General features: G+C 39.5%; 1 protein-coding gene across 1 annotated transcript in view; it reads left to right on the top strand.

Moving 5' to 3' along the window:
* Nucleotides 1–12,733, top strand: part of MMP2 (matrix metallopeptidase 2) — a 29,392-nt gene extending 16,659 nt beyond the window's left edge. Inside the window, exons 8-13 of the mRNA XM_042027492.1 lie at nt 160–315; nt 2,093–2,240; nt 6,152–6,288; nt 8,087–8,246; nt 10,859–10,968; nt 11,715–12,733. Of these exons, the coding sequence (XP_041883426.1) occupies nt 160–315; nt 2,093–2,240; nt 6,152–6,288; nt 8,087–8,246; nt 10,859–10,968; nt 11,715–11,818 (815 nt within the window). The 3' untranslated portion in view covers nt 11,819–12,733. The remainder of the gene's footprint in view (nt 1–159; nt 316–2,092; nt 2,241–6,151; nt 6,289–8,086; nt 8,247–10,858; nt 10,969–11,714) is intronic.
* The last annotated feature ends 9,459 nt before the right edge of the window (nt 12,734–22,192 follow it).

Genomic DNA, 22,192 nt, shown 5'->3' with positions numbered 1-22,192 from the left:
TTTAGAATCTCTCCAGTGAAATGTCATTACTGGCAAATAGGTGTGATGTTCACCATTGGAGGCGTTAAATATTAATCATTATTATTTATTGTGAATAGCCTGTGTGGTACAATTCTATTTAAATGCAAGCAGCTAACACTGTCTTACTGTGCTATTTAGGGTACAGTCTCTTCCTGGTTGCTGCCCATGAATTTGGTCATGCTATGGGATTAGAGCACTCTGAGGACCCCGGAGCTCTCATGGCCCCTATCTACACCTACACCAAGAACTTTCGGCTTTCTCAGGATGATATTAAAGGGATCCAGGAGCTATACGGTAAAGTCCTCCCCCATCAGCAGAACTCATCAGGAAAGCAAGCAACACAGGTTGAAATCTGGGACTCAGAATTTGCAGTAAATTACGAACTGCACAATCCCACCAATGCCAGAAACATCCTCTGCTCCTTTCTCCCTGCTTTCTTCATATTACCAGGCCTTCTACTTCAATTAAATATCACAACTTAAGGATGAGGGGTCACTAAAGTTACTGAATGAAAAGGAGCATCAAAGCACCCCATAAGCACACCTTTAGGTGAAAATTTCTAGTGCTTTTACGGGACAATGAAATGCCATGTTTGTCTCTAGTTTGAAATACCTGATTGCATGGGTTTGGATGTTATTTTCTACAACACTCTGAGCTTCCCAGATTGTGACCCTTGGCAAAAGGGGAAGGACATTGTTTCCTGTGTCCCAGCTTGGAAACAGTTCACATTGCCTTCCCACAGTTCAGGCTGTACCACCACAATAACATTTGCAGAAAGTGTGGGAGCTGAAACTTCAATGTAAATGTATTTGGCAGTCTCCTAGAGAAAAAGTCGATTTAAGTATTTTTATGTAGTTACATCTTTAACATTTGTTATTTTCTCCACAGACAGTCTTAGTAAAATGCATACGTAGTATCATGATTAAAATTCCTTTCATGCACACATTTTCTACCTTGCAGAGGCACAGGTATACTACAGTCAATTAAGTAGACATTCCCATATTCCATTTCTCTTTCTGTGCTTTTCATTTTTCTACTGAGAGATCTTTTTAACTCTGACTATATTCTACAGTTTTCCACACCTTAGAAATTTTAATAAGAATATATCAAAATTATTATCACATGAGACAAAAATCTGATTTGAATCTTCATTATTCCTTGTTCTGCTTTAATTAAGAATGGGAATTGAGACATGGTCAAGGTTTGTAAGTGAGTTTTCTGAGCTCATACTGTGTATCTTTGATAAGAGCTCAGAACTTAACCCAATTTTCTTAAAGCATGCTTCAAGATCTGAGACAAAACTATCTTTCTTCCTTTTTAACTGATATAACCCTTTACAAACTGTTTTCTATGTAAAACAAGTATTCAAAAAAACCTTGTTTTCTACCATTATTATTATCATCACAAATTGAGCTACACTCCATTTTTTTTTCTCATACAGTAAATTAACCCAATGTCTGAGAAAAAAATAGCAAATGCCTCAAGACAAGCAGCAGCGAAATAATAAAACCAAATAAAATAAACCAGATGGCAAAGTGCATGTTCTGAAAAGCACAATTTGATTCTTGGTGAGGGCAGAAAGATCATACAAATGGCTCAAAATGCATCTTTGTAACTTGCCAGATATTGGCACTTCTTTAAAAAAGAGAAATCCACTTTGACATCTTTCTCAGCAGAGCTGCAGATAATTCTGAGTACAAGGACTTTGAAATTTATTTAACTTCTTTTTAGAAGCCAGCAAAATAAGAATTAGGATGTTCACTTCTGAACCCAGTACAGTCACTTCTAATTATCTCTCAGGTTAAACAGGCAGCTCAGCCCAGACAGACACACACAGGCACCATGTCTCCAATGAGGCCACACAGAGGATCAAGGCAGGACTGGAAGTCAAGGCTTCCTCAGCTGTGCTCAACCATCCTCCTTCTGAAGCAATTTTATTATCAGTTTTTCCTACTTCAAGAACTCACTCCAAATGATTACCCTTTTAGAACCCATGGCAGCTCATGTTCTCCACGTAACCTGTGCAGTATTTCATTTCAGTGTAACAGAATATCTCTGTTCACCATCACAGAGGTGTCACCCGATGTCGAACCTGGACCAGGGCCAGGACCAGGCCCACGTCCGACCCTTGGACCTGTCACTCCAGAGCTCTGCAAGCATGAGATTGTATTTGATGGAGTCGCACAAATTAGAGGAGAAACGTTTTTCTTCAAAGATAGGTAAGTGAGACAAATTGCTTACTAAGAGAGCCTGAAGTGAAGGAATCTGCGAGACATATTCACCAAAATCTAGAAATTTATCATCAGGCACAACATCCAGCCTTTGTTTTGTGTGCTCAGAAATGGCAAAGTGCCCTAATCAACTCCTCAGGGAAATAGTTTAATTCAGGTTGAGTCCAAAGTCATTAAATAACAGCACTATGTGACTCATGGCTGCTGTAATAACACATCAAGGGCACTGGTGATTGGGATAGGTTACATGTGTGCAAAGCCTCTAAGACAGAAGGCACCAAAGGCATTTTTTGTGCAAAAGCAGAGACATTCCTATTAAAATGAGGTGGCTGCACCGCTGCAGCTCCCACTGCCTTTGCCAGGGCCTGTATTACCCAGCCACTCAGCAATGAAGAGCTTCTCCTATGGACTATGGGACTTGGCAGCACCATTGTGAGAGACACTAAAGCTCCTTTTTTCCCTGTCATAAATCAATGCCAAATTTGGAATCATTTATCCTCAGTTACCCTGAACATTTTCCCAACACCACTGAAGATATGGGTCCACACACATTCAATGAGTGTGCCTAAATCAAACACTGTCTCCTATCATATAAAAACATATACAAGAATCTGAAGCTAAGGGAAGTATTGCAACTCAGCTGTTCATTGCTCCTTGCCAGTTGTCAGTAGAAATTTAAAAGGAAACAGGAACCAACATACAAGTTCCCCTCACAAAATAGCAATTGAAAAATTATTAGTATCTCCTGGTGATATACCTGAGTCCAGACATCTACTCCAGCTTCAAATTTTCAGCTAGATATATGAAGTTTTATTAATATGCTGCATGGTTTAACTCTACTCACCAGCTTTTAGTAACAAAAAAACATAGGTGATTTTAAAGGGTAAATACAATAATTTCTTCAGTGCATTTCCTTCTAGATCCAATCTATATGATACCCAGAATAATGGTTCTTTAGGTTTGAAGTTGGACTTAATCTTTATCACAGGCTTTGTGTTTTAGCAATGCAGAAATGGAATTTAAACCTTCTGATTGTAAGAACATATTATTCCCTATTTATATTACAGCTGCTTGTGGCAAAAAGGGTTCATTTCATCTGGTCTGTGGGGATACCTCTGCCACCTTTTGTACTCTTCTTCTTGGCCCTGTCAGCAGCAGGCTAAGATTCCAGTGATCCCTACTGGCAAGGAACAGTCATTCCTTGGCCACCAAACAGCCCCACAGTAACAAGAGATCAGCCTCACAAAGCCACACAGGGCTGGCCCCATGAACCCAGAACAAGTTTGTCAAAACCAGTGCCCAGTTTTGCTAACTTAGTCATCAGAGAGCTGAAGTAGTCACCTGAGCTCAGCACCTTCAGAGGAAAAACATTCTCAGAGCAGTAAAACCCCTACCAAGTTCCACACTATTCCCAACTACTGCTCCTCTTCTGCTCACTTGTGGGCCTTGGTTTTCAGCCAGATCTCCACCTTGCTTCTGCTCTTCTAAACTAGTAGTCACACAAAGTAACAAGTAAAATCTACTCCTAAACCAGCAGAGTGATCCAGTATTCTGTATAATCCAAACAAAATAGAAGTATTTTGCATTTAGATACAGTTGGACTAAGAACTATGCAAATACCAAAACAATCTGTTCAGACTGGCTCAGCCTTTATCTAGCATGCAGCAAAAGCAGACAACTGTTGAATTGTTTTGCTCTGGAATGGCTTTGCCTGTCAGTCTTGCAGCTTTCCAAGTATCAAGCAAACAGCATTGTGACTCACTTTTGGCATTCAAGAAACCACTGTCTATCATGTGTCGTGTGACTTTTATGATTCATGAAAATGACCATAGAATCCAACTGTCACATGGCACAGGCAAAGAGTAAACAGCAAAAAGGAGGTCAGATATGATTACTTCTTTAAAAAAAAAAAAAAGTATTTTTCCTCCCCCCTCAAATCAAGGAAAGGAAATTACTGGGAAAAGGGAATTACTGAAGGTGCTGTTAGCCATAGAGAATAGTTGAGCTTTTCCACTGGGCACAGAATGCCCAAGAACAGCATTTCCATAGATGGTTTTGTTCTGAGAGTGAAGAAAAGTTCACACTTTGAAATTTATCAGGACACTAAAAAAGACCCACTGATTTGGGTCCTTTTGATAACTGCATATAATAATCATCATCATCATGGCAAATATTGATTATGTTAAAAGATGATGTAAAATACTTACTGTAACTAAATTATTAAAACCCTCTAGAAATGTAATATTAAGATTTAATAGGGATGAGTTAAAACATTTTATTGTGTTCAAACTGAAATTAGAAAGCCAAATAATTAATTTCACCATTTCCTCAGTAAGATGTGTAGAAATAAAAATACCTTCTACCCAATTCAAAAACAAAATAAAATTCAGCTTTGAAAAAGTTTCCCTTTCCAAAAGAAAACCTCACCAATTTAACAAGTCCCTTGAAATGTGTGGTTTATTAAAAACCTGGTGTTAAGTCTCTGTTGGCCCTGGATAGTTTGAAATTCATGCAGATAGCAATTACTGGAGCTGATTCAGCCATAAATCAGGTTCAAACTTGACTGAGAATTCTGTAACTCGGGTTTTTAAAGGAACTACTTTTATGAATGCAGTGTTATAAGGACTTTCTATATGAATTTCCATTCCATATCATATTGGATCTGCTTTTCTGTCTAAAAAGAGATGGATGAAACAAATGGTATTACCTATTACAGGATTTCATATGTATTTTAACACTTTCAAGAGCAGTAATTAGTCAAGTGGCTTATTCTTTGCCTCTTTTTTGTAAATGAAAATTATGAGTCATGCTCAGAGATATTTTTGTACATGTTATATATATATACATCTATGTATCCACAACAAGGATACGATAATATATTATTATCTTCGTTATTGATAAAAATACAGCAATTTGTTAAATTAATTTAGGACTGCTCCTCCAAATTTTAGGCAAAACAAAAATGCAGTTTAAGATCCTGGGCTTCTCAAAGGTATAAGTGTTATAGGCAGGAATGGATAATGACAATTTATACTCTGCAAAAAATAAAATGCCAGTAGCACCTTGAGCTTCAGAAACATATTAATGGTAAAAGCAGTTTGACCTCAGAATTTAATGACTCTAGCTTGGTGCAAGAGCAATTCCACCAGCCTGCTGATTTTTCATTTTATGACCATATTAAAACTTTTGTTCTGTTGGGGAAAAAAGTTCTTCATTCTATGGAGGAGGAAATAGCAGTGCTATTTTTAATACCAAAAGCCCTCAGCACAAAGCTCTGCCATTTAAAGATAATTAGAGCTTTTTAAGGCTTAAATCAAATGATCATCCTACTTATACATAAAATAGCCAATAAATTACCCTTTGCATTTCTCTAATGAACGTTTTTAGTGCTAGCAGTTTCTTTTACAGCCAAACTCACTTCCAAGCACTGTGATGTACTGCTATTAAATTTGAACTTTAAGTCACTACAATAGTAATTGCAAGAGCAGTTCATGGAATACAAAACTCTGCTTGTGTCAAATGCTCATCCATCTGCTCCATACACAGCAGCAGGAGGGCTCTAACAGTTTAAATGCTGTGTAAATGAGTTTATTTGTATACTCAAAGCACAGGATAAATTTTTCCCTGATGCAAAAAGCAACAGGAAGCAATCAGTGCAACAATTTCACCAGCAGTCCAGCATGCAGCTTATGGTGCAGCTCCTCTAGCAACATGCCTCTAAATAAATGAGTTTGCTTTTCAGTCAGTGAAGAGAAGAGTTCCAAGTGTGTGTTGCTGCTAATTTGTGTGTGCACGTGTGTGTGTGCGTGCTCATACGGCCTGTGCCAAAAGTGATGAGAAACAGATGTGCTGCTGAATTAGTTCATTGTAGATCTTGTACAATTTTCTGTTCTGCTCAGATTCATGTGGAGGACTGTAAACCCCCGAGGAAAACCCACAGGTCCTCTTCTTGTTGCTACATTCTGGCCTGATCTGCCAGAGAAAATTGATGCTGTCTATGAGGCCCCTCAGGACGAGAAGGCTGTATTTTTTTCAGGTATTGGTTTTAAAGGCTATATTTTTTTTACAGGTATGGGTTTTAAGTTTCAAAGTGTAAGTATCCATTTGCATAATGTTGCATTCAAGCTCACTTTCCTCTGAGTTGTACCTGGGACAGGGAACAGCCTAAGAGCCAGCAGAGCCAACAGGTAGGGTGAGACATCTCCCTCTTCCCATGCTCAGGATTTTAGGACAAAGGCTGGATCTGAAAGACTCTAAACAGCATTCAGCCTCCAGTACAACAAAAGGAGAGCTGTAACCACCTAGAAAGAGACACTCAACAATAAGCAAAGTCAAACAAGAATCGTTATTTAAAATGCAATGCAACAACAGTGGGAGCTCTCTTTCCTCAGTCGCTGCTCTGTTTTTCTTCTATTTCTTTCCATCTTAAGCTATTATCTCAGCACATGTTGCTTGAGAGGACTACTTTTTTCTTTTTCCTCATGCCTTTCCTTGTCTCCTTCTCTTTTGCCAAAGACTGACTTCCACTTTGGCTTCCAAGCATCTTCCTTGGTGGCTCATCAGGCAGAGGATACAGGCAGCCATGCAAGCTGCCTCCATGGGAGAGGAGGAGGACAGGAAGCTCTGCTCTGTCTGTCACACATATGGTTCAGCTGTAGTGGCCAAATGAGCAGAGCTGTGAGACTGTTTTCAACATGAAGAACTGAGCCAGCAAAAATGAGGCTCCAATATCTACTAAAAACATGACTAAACATCTCCAGTCATGTAAAAACCATATGGCAAAAGCTGCTGTACATTTCTATACAGGAGAGAAAAAAGTAATGATAATCTATTCCACATGGCTCAGAGGCCATTTGCTTTAGTTTACATCGAGGGGGGGAAAAAACTTAAAGAATTCAGGCAAACCAAAACACTTCAAATATTGCATATATTATATATAATTCTATCACATCTAAACCTCTCCCTTTCTTTAAAAATTCCAGGAAAATGCAGCTAACCTGCTTTTTAAAAAAATAAATAAGAACTATCAAAAAACAAAGATTGGTTTGAAAATAACACAACTGTCTTAAAATACTTACTAGTTAGTCCCACACTTTACTCCTGAATGGTGAATCAATAACTTCCAAGAATCTCAAATGCTGCACTTTATACTTTTCTAACATTAATACTTTACTTACTTTCTTTCCCACTAGCATAGAATCAAAGAAATGTCCTTTCATGAACAAATCTTTCCATGGCTTTCAGTGAATCCAGTGAGGGTATTTACTAAGCAAATTACGATTCCATGTAAAGAGCACAGAGCCACTACTACATAGTCCACTAGTACATATCTGGGGAGACACTAGAAAATGTTGTGTGACAAAGGACAACAGGAATTCTGAGCAAAAACTTCCTATTAATCACTCAATAAAATTGGTCAAGAAAACAAATAAAGGGCGAACATGAGCTTCTGCATTTTAATATCAGGTGCCCCTGCCCAGTTTCAGACAATTTTCATCATACAAAAAATTTCCTGTATAAACTACTTGTTTTAGCATAACCCAAATTTACCCACAACAGTGTCTGCCTCAAAGTAAGTCAGCTAAGAAGGTAGGAAGCAAGAGAAAAGAGATGATCTCTTTTTTTGAGGCAAGGAGCACTTCAATAGCAAAAGCAGTGGTAATCACAGTCCACTTGCATTGTAATCTAGTGCTTCACAGATGGCAAAATACTAGAAAGACCAGTGGTACAGTTAGTGCAATAAAAAGTCACATGGCAAAGCAAAAAATAAGAAATACCCTTTTGTTAGGGATTATTAAACAGTGTTTGTTTGCTTTGTTTTCTCCCCTACTTAGGAAATGAGTACTGGGTTTATTCAGCCAGCAACTTGGACAGAGGCTATCCAAAGAAACTCACCAGCCTGGGACTGCCCCCTGATGTGCAGCGTGTCGATGCAGCTTTTAACTGGGGCAGAAACAAGAGGACATACATTTTTGCTGGAGACAGATACTGGAAGTAAGATGCACTAAGTGGCGGTGGGATGCCGTTAGCCGAGCTGTCTCTAGGGCTGAAAGCATGCTGAGCTTCAGGAGGCAGGGACCAAACACAGGGGGTCATCCTCCGGGAATGTAAAACAAGGGCTGCCAGGACAGTGCTGACAGCAGCAGGAAACTAGCACGTATCTCAGAAAACAGCCTCAAAAACAGCAATGGAAGAGGTCTGGGAGTGTGTGTCAGGCTGGCCACCACTAACAACTCATCCCTCTGCCCCCATGTACCAGCACCTGCCCCACATCAGTCCCTGGCTTTTAAGAGGGGCAAGTTGTCCATACTGTCAGCTCACAAATACTGAGGGAAAACTCTGCAAGGAATTCCTTATAAATGCACTGATCTCCAATCACTTGAATCCAAAGACTGACCAGATTGCCTAAGAAATTCTTTCACTAAGCCATCAGGTTTAGAGGCACTGGCTTTAAAGGAAAGAGCAGTGTGACTACCAAAGCATGCTGGGGATGACTGTAAATCCTTTCAGCAGCTGATCTACCATCAGTTACACCTTTGCTCTACTAATACAGTTGGCACTGAGGAAATCTGAACAAACCACAAGTTTATCTGTAAGTACTTTGAGAAAAATCTTAGCTTCAATTCATTTTGACAGTCTCTCAATTCTTCTCATGTTTACAGTGAAACCCAGGTGACCTGCTACCATGCTCTTATCTTCCTAGATTAAGTATGCCCTTAAAATGTCTCAAGGCTATTACTGTGGTAGAAATAAATATCCCACATTACACCTGAAGAGTATACTAATTGTATAGTTGTATTTAATAGAATTTCATTATCATAATTGCCAGGAAGATCTGGCACAAAAGACCATCTTAAAAAGCAGAGGAGGAACTTTGTGAGTTACCTCTGTGCTATCAAAAGGGCATCAGAACAAAGCAAAGGCACTGACTCCTGCAGTCACTGTCAGAGGCCTGTTCCAGGAACAGGACTTTCCTTCAGGAATGCAGACATTACACAACAGGCTGAAAGTGGACCCATTCATTAACTGACAATTTAGAGGAAAGTTAAACATCAGAAATAACCACCAGAAATCTAAAAGATTCTCCAACCTGTAAGGGTTCCTTCTGAGAGATGTTCTATATAAGATATCAAAAGAGGTCTCAGAATAATTGAGTCCATTTTATGTGAACATTAATTTCATGTTATAATTAAACTGAATTACTTACTTTATTATATCCTAACGACTGTGGATTCCTGTAAGTAAATAAAATACCCTTTCACAATTGCCACTTGATCATAACTTTCAATTACTTTAAGGACAGTAATCTTCTCAATTATCTAAAGAAAAAAAGAACTAAAAAGCTAAAGAATGATATTCATTCTTTAATGTCTTATTGTGAAGACCATTTAAACATTTACAAGTAGTAGTTCTAATACAGCCATCTGCAACACTTCAGACTCCTACTAAAACCTACAGGCTATGAGTTAAAAAGCTGCTGGTCTCCTCTGCACCGGCTATTGTTTTGATTAACTGTTCTGCAGGGCCTCCAAGTAATTCATCACTCTAATCACAGACAGTATTTCCATCGAAGTACCTTATCAAGTGCAGTCACTGCAGAATGCATAATTTATTGTTAAGGAAACAAAATAGGATTAAGTGATTTCTATCTGTGTAAAGAAGAAAGCAAGCAGTTGACAAATATTTCAGAAAGAAAAAAATGCAACTCCATCGAACAGACTCTATAACCCTTAAGTATGTGGCTGTTACATTTTATACAAGGACTCTGTCAATGGAATCAAAGTAGTTACATACCATAGTCCTTCCTATGCCATTATCACACTTACTTTAAATGCATTTTTTGGAAGCCTTCTCTCTCCTTCATTCCAGCCACAAGCTATTTTAGTGTTATTATAACAAGACTGTTGAGCATAGCAAAGTTTTGTGAGGGAGGGGAAAAGGAGCTGGCTCAGATTCCAGAGCTGAAGTTTTAAAGCTACCCAGCAAGGTACTAGATTTTCTTTAAATAGCCCAGAAAAAAAAATAGTAAGGAATTTAAATGAATCATTTAAATTGCTTTTGACCAACCTACTGCTAGTTAGTACTGGTGTAACTTTGGGTATAATCCAAGTAGTTCCATAGAGCAATGAGGGAAGGCAACCTGAGATCCCTCTGGACATGGACAAATAGAAAATGGGAACATAATTGCTTTTCTCCCTCCAGTACTAATCAAAGACAACCTCTCTGAAGTCTCCTGCTCCTGAAGAGGTGCTTGAGCACCTGAAGGGTCATTGGTTCAAACTATATCCCATGTCACTGCTGCTCAGTACGCCTCCACTCCTCCCGCTCAGCACCGATTCCCATCCAAATTACATTTCTGGAAAGAATTTTCCTTAGAAATTGTATTTTCAATTCAGCAATAATTGCATTTTCAAAGGAAAGGTGTAAAATTTCACAAGATTTAAAAGGAATCAGGAATAATTATAATGAAATAGAAACCATGTTACGATCTCAGTTATATTTCTGTTTGTTTTATGTAGTCACATTTGCTGAGGACTCTCTGAAAAATTATATTACAATTTAAGATTAAATGCAGATTTGTAATGTAGAGATATAATTTCCTTCAGGTACAATGAAGAAAAGAAGAAAATGGAGCTTGCCTCCCCTAAATTCATTGCTGACTCTTGGAATGGTGTTCCAGATAACCTCGATGCTGTCCTGGGCCTTGGGGACAGTGGTAAGCTGTAATTCTCATTTAAGTCACTAACAAGTTCTCTTATTTGTTTGCTGCAAAACTTGTTGGAGACTAGTTTCTTGTGGTCCATGAGTAGGAGCCAAATGGAGCCACCCAATGCCTGATGCACAGGCATCAGGATGTCCTAACCCCAGGATGCATGACTGAGCCAGTCCTTGTGACTTGGACATTTCCCAGCTCCTTGATCCTCCCCAGGTTCCTCCACACCAGCACACAGTCCCAGCACCATTTCAGCACCATCCTGCTCTAGCACAACCAGAACTCAAGTATGACAATCTCCCTGATCACAGGCATGAATGGGTTTTATGTCACAGTTTTTCTTAACTTCCTATCAACTCCAGCTGAGATCCTGGCCCATGGTTTTAACGGGCCTTAAATTTTGCACAGATATGCACTAAAGTCTGAAAGCAGCACTGGTGTCACATGAGTCTTGACTCAGTCACGTTTTCAACATCTATTTTGCCAGCAAACATTTCATCCCAGAAAATTCTGGCTCACAAACTAGTAATCTTATTAAGGCTCAATTTAACAAGAGCCCTCTTCTACAGGATGGGAATTTTAATGTCTTTTAAAATACATCTTTTTAATAATACAAATACACATTAATATTTTGGGAAAATAAGTCTTCCGGTTCATTAAGCTTCATGAAATCACAAAGACAAAAAAATCTTTGATCAAGAATTATGTGCTCCATAATCTGAGCGTGCTTTTTTAATTTATTTTAACAGGATATACCTACTTTTTCAAAGATCAGTACTATCTACAAATGGAAGACAAGAGTTTGAAGATTGTTAAAATTGGCAAGATAAGTTCTGACTGGTTGGGTTGCTGAACTATATGAGATATTAATAACCAAATATTTACTTTTTTGTTATATGCCTTATCTGTAATTAGAAATAGATCTGAATGCTAATTACTGGACCAGTCTGGTACTGGCACCAAAACACTAAGTACCAGTACTGTACACATCAGATAATTTAAGAGTGTTTGCCTCCTCAGTATACAAAAGATGTTTACGTATATATTCTGGTACAATTTTCCCGTTGTCATGCTAGTCAGAGTAGTGCTATGAACAGAACAGCCATCATTCTTTATTCCCTTGGTGCTTAAACAAAGCAATGGAACCTTTGGAGACTGGATCATGCCCCTCTGTTATTCACATACCAGATAGGCTCAAGTGAGATGTACCAGCAGTGCACTTTGATTTTTATTTTTTTTAAATACAACTCTGTTATAAATGGATGGTTTGTCTTGATGTTTTTTACCCTCTTATGAGTTTGAACATTACTTCCATTTATTTACATATTAATACAGAAAGACTGTCAAAGGCACAGGTTGCCTCAGGATCTGCTTTGTGTTGATGCATGATAGAATCATGGCAAAAAACTGTGTTAAAGTATTGTTTTAAAGTACTTTTTATTTTAATACATTAGTTAAATTTAGCAATTTGCTTCATGCACTTTGTTACTACTATATAACTTGTTTATATGGATGGAAACTACTCCGATTTTTGAAGACAATGCGTTATACATAGAAGTCAAGTATTGTTTAACATGGGGGTTTTTTCTGTTCTTTATAATATTGGGGGGTTTGTTCAATTAGGCTTTTTGCTTATGCATTGGGCAACAGAAAATGTTCTTTTCACAATCTGATAGAATGTTTCTCATTAAAAAATAAACCAGAAAAGAATGTTCCACACATGAAGTGCCAACAATACCAATAAAATCAAATTACACTGTCAACACTACTCATGGCCAGGCTTCCTTGTATCACTTGAAATTATAAATTCAGTAGTATGTTTCAGTGCAGTACCTGTCAAAGGCAAAAACATTACCCCAGTATATAAGTGCATAGGGGGTTTATTTAGAAACCTAGGTTATTTTCTCTGTTGGTTCTAAGGTGCAACTGCAGCAATTTAATTGAAGAGATGATACAGCTCCACGTCTGTGCAAAGCCCACTACTCTCCCTGAACAGTTTACACTCCTGTTTGTCATCCACACTCTTTATCACAGGCTGCCTCACCACAGCCCAGGCAGGAAGGGAGGATGTAAGTATCCTATGAGGATGTAAGCTTGAGAAACAGAGATGCAAACCCTTATCCTGCCCATAAGATCAGACACCATCTGGCCAAGGCTCTTATCCAGCTCCATGCACATGAAACACTTCAAAATCCTCTATGGACTGCATGAGGCAAGGTTCTTCTGAAAAACATCTCTCACTTTGAGTCCATGATTCACAGAACTGACCAGTAACTACCTGAGCCCATGATCCATTGGTTTCTTCTCAAGTCCTCTACAACTTCATGTTTGTTTCCACTCAGCACTTTCCTGTTCTAAGCAGAGGTTTTCTTACTGTGATATTCTGAAAATATACTTCTTCTAAAATGGCTGCATTTGCCAAATCACCTTTCAATTGCAACCATCCAGATATAACTCCACTTTAGGAAGCTGTCAATTACTACAGACAATCCTCACCTAGATAGGCCAGCACTATTTTTACTTATGCCAAAAGAAAAGATGGCTTATCTCCTCCTCAGAATACTCATTCTCTTTAGAAATCATTAATCGCCCTCACAATTAGTCTTGCACCAGACACAACAAAATAAAGCACAAAACAAAGTAGCTGTAATTGCAAAATGTTAGTATTGCAGTTTTTACAAACACCTGGCAACCTTCCCACCATAGCAGGATCCATTTCAGGGATGTATGACCTGTCCTGATCATAAACATCTTCCTGCACTAGTGCTAAAAATATTCTCTAGCTTTAATGACTGCCAGGCATTCATTTTGAGCACTACAATAATTTAAGCTCTGTTTTAAGAATCCCCAATAACCATCCCCTGAAGATTTTTATGTTCTTATGTCAGTACTTCCCCAGCATGCCTACCCTAGCATCTGTATTTAATATGGAAAGGGTTTGAAACATAGATATAGTAGAACATTTGCAATGGGCCTTACAGCTCTGAACTTGCTAAATCACATTTCTACTGATTACTGAAATAGTTTCCTTTTCCTCTACAACTTACGCATGTTTTGCAACATTGGCAAATCTACCATCTTACGTTCTGTAGTAATAACACCATAATCCTACAAAACTCTGCACATCTGGTGGGTTTAAGGAGCTCTGCTCAGCTTCTCCTTTTGTTCTTGCCTATGTAAACCCATTCTCCAATGACTAAATCACTGGCAGAAAACCAGAAATAAATTTTCTATCCTTAAACCAATGCTCACTTCTTTCAGTTCAGTTTCAGACTGGCGACTTTAAGATTAACACGGGTCATTTATAAACACATCTGTTTCTGTTCATCAACTGTAACATTTGCCAGGTTATCACTTACGTATGTCAGACAAGCTGGAACAGTACACTGACCTTCTCATTAGCCTTTCACATCTGACCTGGGAAACACTAAGTTACAAAATGTGTCCTGAAAATGTCTTTGGGTCTAATTCCACTTATTGAGAGCCACTTCTAAAACCTCCCTCTTCTTTCCTGTTTGTAATGAGTTAACCATGAGATGGAAAGTCCTGCAGCTCAGCATATACCTGGCCATGTCCCATGCAAATCTGTCCCACTCACTTGCTTCCCTGTTTAACTCTAGATCTGTCCCAACACTATGGACTTTTTTGATGATCCCTAGACCCTTGGCTGAACTGGATTACCCTTCCTAGGCCTCTCTTTTCACCTCTCTTGGGCACTTTGAGACTGTGCCCTTGTCAAAAAGGACACCACCCTTGCCTTTCCTGCCCTCAACACATTTCTCCCAAGACATTTTCAGAACAGAACCAAAAGTCTTTACCTACCTTCTTTAAAGAGGAAAAAACAAAGGGGAAAAGCATAAGAGTTTATCTCAAAGCCATACAAACCCCAGTACAAATCAAACCTTTATTGAGCTTGTTTTACTTCTTTACTTTTATTAAACTGAAATCTGGTTCACATAGGACTTTTTGGTGTCAGGGTAGAGTTGCACACATGCTGCACTGGAGCTTGTTGCAACATGGAGACAGTTCAGACACTCTTGCTCCTTGAGTTGAAGGAAATCTTCTACCAGTTATGAGCAGGATGGGCTGCAGGCCCCCAGCAGGGCAGCTCCAGTCCAGTAGAGCAAAGGGCAGTGGTTTAGCAACTGCTCCATCACAATACAGAAAAAGCAGCCAAGGCTATAATGAAATGCCACAGCTTAACCACTCAATAGACAGAGCAGCCTGAACTGTGAATCATGCTCAACAGTTTGTGTTTCACTAACACTTCGTATTTGCTAAAAGTACATTTTCTTCCTGCTACTCTGTCTTGATTTTACAAAGCAGCAGTTACTCATAAACTTATGCAATTGATTGTAACTGTGCTGTTCTTAAAATCGGGAAGAAGTAGGTCCTTTGGGTCCATTTTGGACAAATTATTCACAAACTTGTACATGCATGTTTTTAGCAGCAAAGACTAAGTGAATGAACATACTTCTGCTTTGGGGAGAGCTGAAGTCAGCAAACAAGCAGGCATTGGGCTCTGTGGAATCACAGAGATCGATACGTGCAAGGGGAAACACTTGTTACAGACTGGTTATGTAAAACACTCAAGTATTAAGGTATTTCCAGGTAGGGAACTGTAGTAAGAACAAAAACAAAATCAGAAAAAACCCTCAAAACAACAACAAAGCCAACAACTATGTCTTCAGAACAAGATTCCTTACCTTTTCAGAGAATATCCTTCATCAGACATGTTATTTCTGGTGTTTTTTGGGAAAACAAATTCCCGGTCTGGACCAAGTGGGAATGGATTAAGTGAACCAATAGTCTCTTCTAGGCTTGAACTGCCTTAGGCCATGAAATTATTTTATATAATTTAAGAAGTATATATAACAGCTTTTTTCTAAATTACATATTAAATATATGCCTGTATGTGTACATGCATATGCACACACACAAAAATAGCTCAAGGCTATATTAGAATATCTTATTTAATATAGATGTCAGAATAGAATATTTGGGCTTTAAGGGACCTATGACAATCATCTAGTCCAAGTGTCTGAAGACTAATTGGCCTAAACCTGCTTAGCACATAACACCATTTGTTTCCTTCTCCAGAAAAGATATCACAGTCTGAGCAAAGAAAAACACAGTGAGATAAAATACAAATGTTCAAGCCTGCAGTGGTGTTCTTCCCTGGTAGCACTACTGGAGATAACAGCCAAGAAATCCAAGATTATCAGTAGTTCATTTGTTTTATTGCTCAAGCACTTTCTCCAGAGCTGCAATAGCTTCATGAGGCCACACCAGCACTTGCAGGTTGGTCAGCCTAACCAACACTGGGAAAGCTGTATCCACACTGCCTGCTTATGTTATCGCTGGATCATTCTTTCACCTCATTTTGCAAATCCCCAAACTCCCAGGATGCTTCTAAAGTTCAGCCAGATTCCCCATACTCATGCTCAGAATCTTCCAGACAACCAACGAGCCAGCCTGGAAGAGGGACACAAGAATAAAAGGCCCCATGACACTACAGGTCTGCATTTCCCTTGCAAACCCTGCTGCAGATGCTCTGCACAATGAGCCAGAGGGTGACAAAACAGAATCTGTTGAAATTTCAGCTGTCTTTTACTGCCCAGTCCTTTCCTCTGGGACTTCTCAGAATTAATCCCAAATGACTGACTGACTTACTTTGCTGTTAAGAATTTGTTAGCATTGCCAAAATAAACTAAAGCTGTAAGAGGATAATTGTTTTAATTTAGATTAGCCTGGCGTTTGGCGGTCTGTCTCTGGAATTATGTGGAGGTGGTCTCAGGAATTCACAATATTAAGCTATCCAAGTGGGCTTATTTTCCACGTCTCTTACCACTGCTTCAACCTTGGACTGCTTCATACCTTTATTCTGCCTTGCCTATGCCTATTACAGCACAATACTGCTGCCAAAAGGGCTGAAGCTTGAAAGCAGCTTCACACTCTGCAGTTGGGTGCCAAGCAACGATGCCGACCCAGCACCTCCGCTGTGCAAATTTTCTAATTACCACTAGCCAAGGAATTGGGAAATTCAACCACAGGTCTCCCATCCAGTGTCACATCATACAGTTACTTCAGCCATGGAGACATTTCTACTGTGGTTGCACCTAAACAATTCCAGCCAAGGCCTCTCTCCACTGCTCTCCTTTTCAACTCCCTGAATCTGACTTAGTGGAACCCCCCCACAGCAGAGTTCACTGCCTCAGGACAGCAGCAGAGGAGTGAACAGGGCAAACCAAGTAGAAGCACTTTACCAGAGGCAACTCCTGCATACAAAAGGAAGACAAGGGCTCTGCTTCCTCTCTGTGGTCAATGCACTGACTGTTGAACCCAGGCCTCGAAAGAAAGTGATTTCTCACTAGCTGAAGACAGGGCAAGGCTCATTAAATCCTAGAATTTTCATGCTTTTCTTTTCCATTAAGAAAATGTATTTTTCAAGGCCACTAACAATTCTATTCCTCAGCAGCTCAAAAGAATGGAGTAGGAGGACCTACACTGAAAATCCTTTTGCTGTTGTTTCCCATATTGTCAAAGGGGCTTCTAAAGTCCTCATCTGTGGGACTTTCATCCATTCTTACATCTAGATGCCTTCCTGTGTAGCACTGCACAGCATTGTCTCAGTCCTCAAGCTCTGGTTATGTGTGTAGAATTATGGCTTGATGCTCAGATAGGTAAATTCCAGTTCCTCTCACTTTCATGCAGTATTCTTCAAACTGTGAACATCTTGAAGCTAAAAGGGAGTAAGTATCCAACCCAAAAGGTAGGGCACCTGCCTACACAGATCTTCAGCTTTTACGTTTTGCTTCGGCTTTTGCTTCAGGCAAGTCCTTTGAGAAAATGCATAATATATCAAAGCGCTCATGGCCTTTACAGGTTTGTCTCGGTTTCAACTCCACTTTTATCACCTCTTCTCTCGTTTGTTCTTTCAGCTTTGTTTTTTACATAAACAACTAGACACTTGGATCAAAACAAAAGAAATCAGAAGAGAGGAGTTAGTCATCACCTGTAAAGGGTCAGGTCAAAACTACTCCAGGAAACAGGAACTTTCCCCCTTCAAATATTTTTTCTATAGACACTCTTCATTTTTGCATGCAAATTCTGTACTATGGACAGAAAAATTGGGAAATATCAGACACCAGAAGTTTCAAACAGATCCTGTACTTAATTTATTGTGGTTTTCTTAGTGAAACCATGAGCTTAAATAGAGCTTTTCCATTTAAATCACAGCATCTCCTTGGAAGTTACACATCTGCTACACAGACTTTTCATTTCTACTTTTGATTTCAAGTTTAGAAAAAGCTTAAAAATACTAATGTCCCAGCATACTTTACACAAGGGTGACCAAATCCACTGGAGACACTGTGTTACAGACAACGTTCAATAAAAAAATATTTGCACCCTCTAAGTAAGTTCAGAGAACTTATTTGCAGTAATTGACAGAATGGATGACTCCAGCCTGGATTCAGTCAGGGAAAAATCCCATAACTAGATTCACAAATGTGAGAAGTACCCAAAAACACAGGAAAGAATACTGCTAAAATTGAAAGCTGTGTGGATGCTGAAACCTCACAGGGACTCTGGGTGTGAAAAATTAAAATATTTTTTTAAATTATTCTAGTCCATGAAAAATTCTGCTCCATAAATTCTAGCTAAGCAAAACTCAGTGTGGTCTCTGAAAATTAAAACTAACATCACATAAATATTGCTAACATATACTCTGTTTCTACGGCACACTGGCAGCTTTAAGTATTCCTGAAAAATTTGTGTCTATTCAAAGGTTATTACACACTGGTAGTGAAGTCCTGAATTTATGGGGAATTTTTCTTTTATGAAGTTGAAGTGGTCTAATGTCAAGGGAACACATCCTTTCTCAGATTTTTTAACTTTACAGGTAAACACCAAGCTCAATTCATCTTCTTCATCTCTCTTGGGAATATTTCATTCCTCCTCATTAGTATTTTAATCACTCCTGGCAAAGGCTATGCTCTATGGAACCTCAAGGGCTTAAGAACACAAATTACAACATCCATTTAGTTGCTCATTTTTGAAATTAACTTGAGCTTTCTTCATGTGTTGAACTGGCCTTGGTTTCTCTACTGACAAAATTAAAGATAATGATTGGCATTTTGTCTGCAACTTTACCATGAATCCTAACTACATATTTTGCTATGTAAGTGCCAATATCTCTCAAAGCCATAAAAGAATCCAAACTCCCAATTCTGAATGCCCTCTTCAGCACACCACAACCCCATAGGAGAACCTACCTTCCTACATTTCCCAATCAAAATTTTATGAGACTATAGGTCCTCTTGGGTTTCACACTCTTTGTGGGAATACATTTGAGTTTTTCAAAAGTGAAAAATCACACTAAATAGACCAATGGGAAATGCACTGTTGGTTTGGGGTATATCTGGAATGTTATGATTAGCAAATTATTCAGAATTTCTATTCCATTTTCTTGGAGAGAGATACGATAAAATTAACTGCAGCAGAGAAAGCTCCTTGAAACAAAAACCAGTGTTTCAATACCTCTATCTCCATATAAGACTGTTTGCCAAAGCTAAAATTCTTAGGAATGATATTTAAATAATGGAGTATAATCTGAATAACTGTGACATGAGCTGAGCTGATGTAGACACTACAGGGCACACTGTGAAAAGGCAAAAGGACTCTGCAAAAATTATAGTGGAAATAATACAGCCAAAGTTCGTGAGCCTTACTTTCTCCTAAGTTTGGAATTAGGCTCACTAGCCCTACATACAATCCCAAAGTAGGCTAATTCAGAAGAACATTCATGAAATGTGGATGTAAACTAGAACCATTCCTGGAGTTCAAGGGGATAAAAGCCTCTGAGCCAAGTGGCTTTACAATAACTGAAGGCTTTAAGGCAAACCGAGGGAGAGTTATTGCCGTTGACACAGCATTGCTTCCAGTTGGATTTTCCTTCCAGACTCAGCAGGCAAACATTGGGAAAGGGGGGTTATTTTGAAGCTCCCCGCTGTCGGTGCGTTCCGCGCTGCCCGGGCTCAGAGCGGCCCCTGCGGGCAGCGCGGCCGCACCGCACCCGCCCCGCGGAGCGCCGGCCCCGGACCGGGACAAGGCTTCCCCGAGCCCAAAGACACTCGCTCCGCCCTCCCAGCACGGCTCCAAAACAACTCCTGCACCAAAGGCAGCACAGAAAACTGCTGCTTCCCTCTGCGTCCTCGATTGTAAGAGACTGCCAAGCAGGAGGCTTGAAGGATTTTGTTCTCTTTATGCCCGTAATTTTGGGGTAGTACCAAGCTATTAAAAAAGATAAAGGGTGTTTAAACATCAAAAGGAAAGCATGTTTCGTTGGGAATAAGTGTGAAAATTCTTTTACAGAAGCATTTCTGTAAAGAGAGGGAGAACTGTTGTATCATGTCCCACACCTCTCATACCCACTGCCATATATACACTCCGTATTCCTTTAGGGGAAGCTTTTTCCCTGAGTTTGTCTGTCTCTCCCTCCTCATGACCCTCAGGCTCGACATTTTAGTCACCATCCCTTAAAGCCAAAGGAGGAAAGTCTTCCAAAGCCGCACTGCCTTCAGCCAGGACAGGGCAGGAAACGATTGAGCCAGGTTCAAGGAATTTCCTCATTGAAGGAGGTAAGTCCCCCACAGCAATTCCTGCCAGTCTGAAGAGCAAATATTGTCTTTAGAGCAGCACAATGTGCTGCCAGTAGACCTCTGGCCACATCTCAGCGCTATCTCAACCACGCACTATGGGTATTCCAACCTATTATCTATATTTTTTCCAGACTTGTTAAAGTCTTTGTTCTTTAAACTGATACCACCTGAACGTAATTTTAACAGGTCACCTTAGTGCAGTTCTCTGGTATAATTCAACACCTGAAATGGTTTATTTAACTCTAAAATTTTCTTTAAAAAGTAATTTTTTTGAGCTCTTGGCATGTGACAAGTACATCAACTTCCCCGCTCAGAGAATGGGAAATTAGGCAGGCCTTGCCTCTATGGATAAAACGTATGGCACAACTATGGCGTCACAGTGAAAATATAGCCTGAAATATCTTGGTGTGCTTGAGAACACAGGAGATGAGTGAGAAACCTTGCTAATTAGGAGTGATGACTGCTGCACACTAATACCCCTAACACACAGCTTTGGGAGAGTGAACAAGGAGGATGGGCAGTGCCACCCAGTCTCACATTAACAGTGCAAATACAGAGCTACCAGCCAGTAACTCCACAGGATTAACCCAAATGTGAGAATGGCCACAGCAAAAGAGCAAGGGAAATGGTAAATGAGTAGGTAAGTAGCCACATGGTTCATCTTCACAGAGATTATGGCTCTGTTTCACCCTTGGGAAGCCAGCACTGGCCTCACCTCTGCTGTGCCATACCACCTGAACATCACTCAGCACTCACTGTTGGAGAGGCAGCAACACAAAGCTACACTCTGAGTCCAAAAATTATTCTTCTTAACCAGACAGCTGTTACAGCTGCTACTGCTCTTAGGCAGATACCAAAACTTCAGGCATCATGGAAATATTAATGATGTATTGACAGTACAAAATAAATATGCAAGCAGCTCAAAACTCTGAGATGAACTACCTTGTCATTAGAGAAGCAAAGCAGAGGTTTTCCTTCTGCTATTATTTACAGGGGGGAAGGGGAGGGATCACCAGAAGAGGAATAATCATAAGCAAGGTAACAGATAAATTATTACTAAAGACAGAACTACTGAACTACTGAATTCCATTCCAGCACCTGGGCATGTTTCACACAACTATGGAGAGTTATCAGTATATAAAATCAATTCAAAACATAGACCATGCTCCTGGCAGGCTCTTTACTGCAGCAGATGCCAATAAACAGAAATTTAACTGTACCTCGATGGCATTTCATTATCTGGAGCTGAAGAACACTACTAAATACTTCACATTTATACAGATTAATCTATTCTCACTTACTGTCTATTATCCATCACAATCTAATCTACGTTGGCAAGACCTCTTCATTTCCCTGATGGGATGGGTGTGTACCACTAACATGAACAGGTTTTATCTGTATCATAGTACTGATGGCTATTCATAAACACACTTGCAGTTTATCAAAACATGAGGAGGAGGAGGAGTAGTACTAGTAGCAAAAAACATTGACCGGGAGATAAACACAACAGCTTTGTATTGTGGATAAAGAAGGAATGTTCTTTTCTTCCTATTTGCAAGGCACTT

Source organism: Corvus kubaryi, unplaced genomic scaffold (assembly GCF_017639235.1).
Source record: "Corvus kubaryi isolate FWS band 111438036 unplaced genomic scaffold, C.kubaryi_AGA036_p1.0 37300, whole genome shotgun sequence".
Lineage (NCBI taxonomy): Eukaryota > Metazoa > Chordata > Aves > Passeriformes > Corvidae > Corvus > Corvus kubaryi.
The sequence above is the reverse complement of the archived record's forward strand: the minus strand, read 5'-3'. Positions and strand labels throughout refer to the sequence as shown.